The sequence below is a fragment of the Nicotiana tabacum genome, chromosome 16, assembly GCF_000715075.1.
Source record: "Nicotiana tabacum cultivar K326 chromosome 16, ASM71507v2, whole genome shotgun sequence".
Lineage (NCBI taxonomy): Eukaryota > Viridiplantae > Streptophyta > Magnoliopsida > Solanales > Solanaceae > Nicotiana > Nicotiana tabacum.
The window spans coordinates 118,929,882-118,937,424 of NC_134095.1; the positions used below are offsets into that span (position 1 = coordinate 118,929,882).

General features: G+C 37.1%; 2 protein-coding genes across 2 annotated transcripts; one reads left to right on the forward strand and one right to left on the reverse strand.

Moving 5' to 3' along the window:
- Positions 1-2,780: 2,780 nt before the first annotated feature.
- Positions 2,781-3,593, forward strand: LOC107827754 (nodulin-related protein 1-like). The gene has a single exon (XM_016654941.2). The coding sequence runs from the start codon at positions 2,901-2,903 to the stop codon at positions 3,435-3,437; it is 537 nt and encodes a 178-aa protein (XP_016510427.1). The 5' UTR covers positions 2,781-2,900; the 3' UTR covers positions 3,438-3,593.
- Positions 3,398-7,494, reverse strand: LOC107827753 (uncharacterized). Its single transcript, XM_016654940.2, has 6 exons — positions 6,921-7,494; positions 6,725-6,819; positions 4,717-4,935; positions 4,317-4,626; positions 4,147-4,228; positions 3,398-4,066 (listed from the first exon to the last, which is right to left on the reverse strand). The coding sequence occupies exons 1-6, from the start codon at positions 6,941-6,943 to the stop codon at positions 3,875-3,877; spliced, it is 921 nt and encodes a 306-aa protein (XP_016510426.1). The 5' UTR covers positions 6,944-7,494; the 3' UTR covers positions 3,398-3,874.
- Positions 7,495-7,543: the final 49 nt, after the last annotated feature.

A 7,543-nucleotide genomic window follows, 5' to 3' on the forward strand; every position in this document is an offset into this window, starting at 1 on the left:
TCGTTGTCAGATTTTGGAGAATCACGGACTACCATATTGTCTGTGTATACATCGGAGTGAATCCTAGCGTACATGATTTTGTTTTTTCTGGAGAGTTTTGGGTGTTCCCTGGGGGAGTCCCAGTTTTGCTTGGCTTATGTGTTTTCTAGGTAATTTCCAGTTTGATTAATTTTGCTTACAGTGGAGAATAAGATGCGTTTCCTGGGTGAGTCCCAGTTTGTTTACTTTTTCTTGCGTTGGAGTTTACAATACGTTTCCTGGGTGAGTCCCAGTTTGTTTAATTTTGCTTTCATTGGGGAGTACTGTTCATTGGGGTGAGTCCCTGTTTGTTTAGTCCCTTCTTTGGCGGGATGGGCGATGAATTTTGTCGCTTGTGCTTCTGGACGCCCCGGGATTTGGTTAATTTCGAAAGCAGTTCAGGCATGATTCATAATGTCTAGTCGGATGAACCGTCATAGGATTGCCATAGTGAGCAGTCGTGCAAGTTTTTTGTGTTTACGTTCTTCCTGTTGGAGAGACTGTTCCATGGACTCACCGCCTAGTCCCAGGTCATGGAAATTTCTTAATCATACCGACTCGTTCTGGGCCATTTGTCTGTTAATTATAATATGGCGTGGCGTGGAGGGTCTCTCTCAACCGTCGCCTGCGAGGTGGTATGGTATGGAGTGTTATCCTGATGTGTCTGGCGGTGTTTGTTTCTTGTTCGCGCGCCTGTGAGAGTGCCCATGTTCCTATCCCGATCCAAAAAGGAAAACGATAAGTTAGGCTCAAACAAAATTGCATGTTACCTTGACCCGATGAGTCGGAGAAGGGGGGAAAACACTGTAGGATGAATTGTTTTATCTCGTACTCGGATGGCGGTTACAGATTCTGTAGCCTCGCATTTGGCTTCGCCGTTAACTACATCTAGGCCTCTTATGGGTTGAACATACTTTGCCCGTCGGGATCTCGAGCTCAGGCCCCGGTCCTACCCCGTCGGATGCACACAAAAATAGGAAAACATTAGTTATACTCCGTACATAAATTACCCAATGTACGCGCGAATACAAAAATAAGGCAGGATGAGCCGGTTGTTTCAAAGAATCACACAGTAGGCTATCGTCCTTTTCTAAGAGGTGGAAGTATAGATCGATATGTAACGTTAGCATGGAGAATAGGATTGCGGGCGTGCTAAATGCGTAGTGGCCGTAATCTCATCTTGGGTACCCGTACGATGCACCAAACCTATCGCTACAGCGAGATACAGATTTTGGATAGATATCAGACATAATTCCGATTTCATGCAAAGATCTGACCTTGATTGGTTTGGTTATTTCAAAAGCTTGTCCGCCACTTTTTTCAAGTTGGCGTTTATACTAAGGTGGTGGGGTTATGACACCCGGGAAATGACACTTTGGCTGGCTTTAGATCCAGAGGAAACTAAAAATTTGGCTAAGAAATCCCCACAGACGGCGCCAAATTGTTTGACAAAATGTATTGGACTTTTTGCTAAACTAATTAAATAAGAAGACTTTAGGTAAATCTTAGCCAATGATAATTTATTCTAAATCTAAGATAGAAGATGAGAATAAGCAAGCATAGCACATATAAGATAAACTGTAATATTGATTAAATCACATTATATAAGAAGAAGATAACGATTTCCATAATGTTTAACAATCAATGAGGAATACATGGATGGAAGGGTCAACGATATTTAACAAGGTAGAACTCTATGCATTGGGTGTGATGAGACTAACGATCTGTGCTGAAGATTTGAGCTTCCTCTTTCTCCTTCATGGAGAGAGGGTTGATGATCCCCCCTCTTTTTGGGGAATGTCTGTGTTTTTATCTCTTCCCCCCTCTTTTTTTCTTCTCTCCTAGTTTATGTACTAGATTTTCTTCCTTACCCAATGGTCTTTACCCATAGTATTTAAGTCATTCGACTATCTTATGGGCCGACCCCTTGAAATGCCATGATACCCAATTCGCCCCAGATATCCTAAATACACGACCTCGGCTGTGGCCGAGGTACGTATCATTACGGTGGTATGGATACGACAATTCCAAGTAACCTTTCACTGTCCCTTCCCACGTCGATTCTTGTCCGGTCAAATTTTGACCCATACACGGAGGTTGAAAACGATGAAGAAACCTAGCCCAATGGTTTTGTGAATCGACGTACGACCAACAACCTAGTCTTTACAAAGAAGAGGGAAAGGTAGGGTTTTGAGAGTTTAAAAAAATCAACAACACTTGTTTGGATTATATTGGGGAAGATACTTTTTTGGGAGAAAGAAGATGATGAAAGGTGGAGAGATATGAGGGAAGAAGACGGGGGTTTAGGATCTGATTTGGGAAAGTAGGGTCTTTTTCTTATTTTTTTTAATTAAAAATTACAACTATTTCTTAATATAGACTATAATTTATTTAAGAAATACACATGTCATTTAATAATTTGTCAGATTGACATGTCATCAGCGAGTGTAATTCATTCATGAGGTTTGTTGAACTCGAGTGTTCACGAGATACACCTATGTTAAATAGAAGTGTCTGTCTGGTCAAATGGCAAGTTAAGGTGTTCAAATAATCGTTTGGAATAACTTAAAGGGGTGCTTTATGTATTTTGCGTTTTTAATTCCTTGAAAACCCTCTTTAACCGAAGAAAGTAGTTGACTTGGTTACACGGATGACACACCGAGTCGTCTACTCGTTTAAGCTTACCACGACGTGTTGACTCGCGCTACACCAAATACGAAATTACCATGATATAGCCCCTTCCTTCCCTAAATCATTAAATATCTCTAAACCACACCCATATATTTCCATTAATCTGTTCCTTCACCAATTATCCAAAAGTTCACGGCACACAATCTTTCTTCAACTTATTTCCCAAATTTTCTCATAGTCCAAACAATTTCATGGATCCAACACAATCCAAAACTACCTCCGGAGCCAGTCATTCGTCGTCCCATAAGCCCAACAGCCACCCAAAACCATCCAAATCTGAGCTGATGTCCAGTGCTAAGCTAGTTGCCGACGCGGCCAAAGCAAAACTCCATCACGAGCCAAACAGTAAGGTCGACAAGTCTGAGCTCGCCGGAGCTGCCGCTGACCTCCTTAACGCCGCCTCACAGTACGGCAAACTAGAAGAGAAAGGCATCGGAAAATTCGTCGGAAAAGCAGAGACTTATCTCCACAAATATGAAACTTCTCATTCCACCACCACAACCACCACCACTACCGGAACAACCACCACCTCCACGACTGAACACACGCAGTCCTCGGCGCATACAGAGGGAAAACATGAACAATCCGGAAGTGGATATGGCGAGTATATTAAAATGGCTGAAGGAATTTTCAAGAAACATTCCGATGGCACCCACTCATCGGAATCCGGCGGAGGTAAAAAAGGAGAGTATCTTAAAATGGCTGGAGATTTCTTGAAGAAGCATTGACTTGTACTATGTGAATTCCTTTTTATCTTGTGTTTTAGAATTTCTTTGCTGCAGTTCTACTATTGTTATTTATCAGTGGATAGGTGTGATTTGTAATGTGTGGCCTAGGCTGCATTGCCGATGCTGCTAGCCAATGAAAATAATTTTGTTTTAATATGTTAAAACTGTCATGTCATTTACATAATTGTTTTGTTTACTAGAATTTGGTCCTATTAACATTCAACATTTCCTGCCATAATATGTCTCAAGGGAATGTAGTAATGCGATAATAACAATTGTGCCTCGATCAGAAAATATAGTTTGTTTATTTATTCGTTTCCAATAAAAGAAGTCAAGTGACTCAGTTTCCCTGAATCTTTTGCCTGCATAAAAGTTAGAGATATCTTCCAAATGTTAATGTTGTACATTATTTAAGGCTTTCTTGTAATTGAACTTTCTTAATAGCATAAACATGTTGGTGGCATTTTCCCAGTTGATCTGATTTTATTTGCTTTCTCTTTCACCTTAAGCTCTTCATTTTCTTGATTTTGCTCTGCTTGTGATTTGGCTCCTCCTGCTATTTGTTCAATCCTTCCAATATCACTATAGAAACTGTCCCTTGCTTTCGCCCTTCGCTTGTCTAATTGTGCCTGTCATTACATTTAGTATATAGTTAGCAAATGAATAAGATTCAGCAGATCATATAGAACAAATTGGAGACAAAATCAACCTCAGTTTGCTCTAAATGGCACTTCGCCTTTTTCTTCTTCTTAGTCTCCCAATCATGTATTACTTTCTTGAGCTTCTCATATCTGAAACTTCTCTTATTAGATATTCTGACAGCAATTTGGTCAAGTCTAACATAAAAACCACAACATAATTGTCAATAAGCACACATACCGTTCTTTGATCTTTTTCATCTCTTCTTTCTGCCAACTATCCGCTTTAGAATTTCCAGCTCCTGGCTTTGTTCTAATTGGTCCTTTTGCCATCTCTAGTTCAGACGTAGATTGTCTAGTTGGCGGTAACACAAGCTTGAGCGCCATAATCTCAGGCGTTTTAGGAGTTGTGATGTCAATGTTCTTATCTGCAAATGTGGAGTTGTTTTTGGTATCTGCAGAGTCTGTAATTGGTTCTTTATTGACTGTTGCTGTCCGTATTACAACATTTTTGTCTTGAACTTTTAGACTTGATTTTGATGCTTTGGCATCTGTTTGTGAATATGGAGGAAATGATATAACATGTTAGTATATATTAAAAGAAGAAAATCTAGAACTATTTCAAGCCTTGTTCTAATTACCTATGGATTTTTGAGGTCTCTCATCTGCTTTACTTTGTATCTTGCTTAAAGGTTTATCAGCTCCAATACTTGTCTTTCTTTGTTCTCTATTGCTCTTGTCTTCAATTGATTTTACAATAAATGCAGCTACAGCTACTGCAGTTGGGTAGTCAACACCATTATTGGAATCGTGATCCCGATTCGTCTGTCTTGTGAACCAGCTAACGGTTCTTTTTGTCTCTGCCAAAGGAAAAATACGAAGGGATTCAAATAATTATCTTTAGTTGTTATAAAATTCAGACTCGCAAAAGCCATACTAGTAAGAGCACATCAAGGATTTGAACTCTTGTGCGGACAAAAACTTGATATTTAAGTGGAGAACGGAAAAGGGATGGACCAATTATTCAACGAGTTTTGAGTCGTGCCTCACTGACTCTCAGAAATTTATGGGTCAGTAAAAAAGAACTACATTTTGAAGAGCCTATTTACTAGGACTGTGCATAATTTGGTAAGTAACGAATTACCATACCGAAACCGAAAATTTAGGTATTTGGTATATGGTATTTTGGTATTTGGTATGGTATTTGGTTTAAATTTTTTAAAATATTGGTATTAGGTAGGGGTGTCAATGGTTCGGTTCGGCCGGTTATTTTATAAAATTTGTACCATACCAATTTTTCGGTTATTCTATTATGTATAACCAAAATTAGACTTTTCGAAACCGTCCCAATCATGTCGGTTTCTCTTCGGTATCGGTACGGTTCGGTTAATTTTCGGTATTTTTTTAATATTATATAAAATTCACTAGTAGAAGTAGAATTGCAATAACATACGTTCTTTTATAGAACTTAGCAAAACTCTCTAGACATTTTAACTGTTTAAAGGGTGATGAATTAAAAAAAAGATGGCTAGAGTATAGATCCATCAACTATTCTACAACAGCGTAAAAGAAATCAAACAAAGGCAAAGAAAATATTAATCACATGAGTTGAAAGATATACCAAGCTAGGACTCAAGAATAAAGTCAATCGAAGATTAAATATTCAAAAAGATAAATCTAAATTATATGAAAGGAAACATATTCAATACATTGTAGTTTGCTACTTATAATCGCTAGAATACTTTGTATCTTGCTAATAAAGATACTTGAAATAACTTAGTTTAAGTAGAAGTAGCATAATAGGTTTTAGGAATTAGTATTTTGAGTTTAATTACTTGTTGGCTTGTAATAGTTTTCATAATTCCAAGGTTCAAGAAAAATTTAATGCATTATTATTTTTAAACTTATTAAATAAATATAATTTCTACATGTAAAATTTATTCGGTACGGTACGGTATTTTTTCGGTTTATTTTTATAAAATAAAAAACCTACTCTAATTATCGGTGTGGTTATATATTTATATAAAAACCTACGGTTTCTTAAAAAGAAACCTAAAAAATCGGTTCGGTTCGGTACGGTTCGGTCAGTTTAGTCGGTTTTCGAATATCCATTGACACCCCTAGTATTAGGTATGGTATTTGGCATTTTAAAATAAAATATCGAAATACCGATACCGTACCGAAATATATATTATATTACACAAAACATATATTATCAATTATAACATAAATATAAAAAATCTAAAATTTTACTTTCCTTTATTCTTTAAGTTCATCAATTAACTCTAAACAAGTAACAAGACATTTCTAATGACCAACTATTCTTTTATATATAATATTCTCTATTTGGGTCGATATTTTCTAGTTTTGGACAAAATTTTGTCAACAAACATTTTTCAATTTTGTATTTTTAAGTACTTTAATTAAAAATATTAGAGTCTATAACTCTATTCACTAGTTAGTATTCAACTCGAATAAACCGAAGTTACCGAACCGAATAAACCGAAACCGAAAGGAGAAAAATCGAACCATATCGAATTTAATTAGGTACGGTATTGGTATAAGATTTTAAGAAACCGAATACTGAAAATACCGAACCGAAATGTCTAAGTACCGTACCGACCGACGAACACCCCTACTATTTACTACCTTTTGACGTTTGTGTTTTCTGGTGCGGTATTCGTCTGCCTCTATTGCTGCTGGCCCCTTCTTTCTCTTCTTCCCCTTCAGCAGAGAAACTCACCCTAAAAGAAATTGTGAATCCTTATAGGGAAAAAAGGGAACACAAAATATTCTTGAAGACTATACTTTAAAAGGGGAAAAAAAAGTTTATGATTTCCCTTACCTCGTTGGCTTAAGCATATCCATCCTTTAGAATAGTACCTTAATTTGAAACTATTTCAACAGTGAATATCTGATTGGCGCCTATTTGAAGAAATATGATTTTGTTTGGAAGAGGGGATTGAAGGACCAAAATTAAGGTATCTAAAACCTAGGTGTTCAAGTATTCTTTCCTTCTAATTAATGGCTAATGCTTTTTCATGAAGAGGTTGTGATTCCTTTCCTGTGAACACTTTTTAGGTTTCCTTTCTACTTTGTACAGACTTCTAATTTCCAGAAAAACTTGAACAGAAGATTCTAAATATTCTAATTGGTCAATCTTTTTGTGGAAGCACATTTCTTATTCTTTCCATGAGGTCCATTTTCTTTCAAGCTTGGTTTTGTTGAATCTTTCATGGAAGAGGAAAAAGAGATACACTAATAGAGAAAATTCCCCTGCCCTGAAGTAAGTATATTCGAAGAAATTTCCCTAATGTATGAGAAGACACTTTTATTCAAATTGTACAAAATGGCCCCAAGAGCTTTGGATCCTTGGTAAGAATGCAACGCATAATGTGTAGGTACTTAAGAACGCACGCTACAAGTTGGAACCTGCGGCAGACAAAAGTTTAATATCTAAGTGGAATT

Bases quoted from the DNA above. Each gene is read 5' to 3' on its own strand.
- LOC107827753 (XM_016654940.2), bottom strand. From the start codon at position 6,943: ATGGATATGCTTAAGCCAACGAG. The intron at 6,820-6,920 runs GTAAGGGAAATC...AATTTCTTTTAG, and splicing joins GATATGCTTAAGCCAACGAG to GGTGAGTTTCTCTGCTGAAG. The intron at 4,067-4,146 runs GTTGATTTTGTC...ATGTAATGACAG, and splicing joins GCCATTTAGAGCAAACTGAG to GCACAATTAGACAAGCGAAG.
- LOC107827754 (XM_016654941.2), top strand. From the start codon at position 2,901: ATGGATCCAACACAATCCAAAACTACCTCCGGAGCCAGTCATTCGTCG.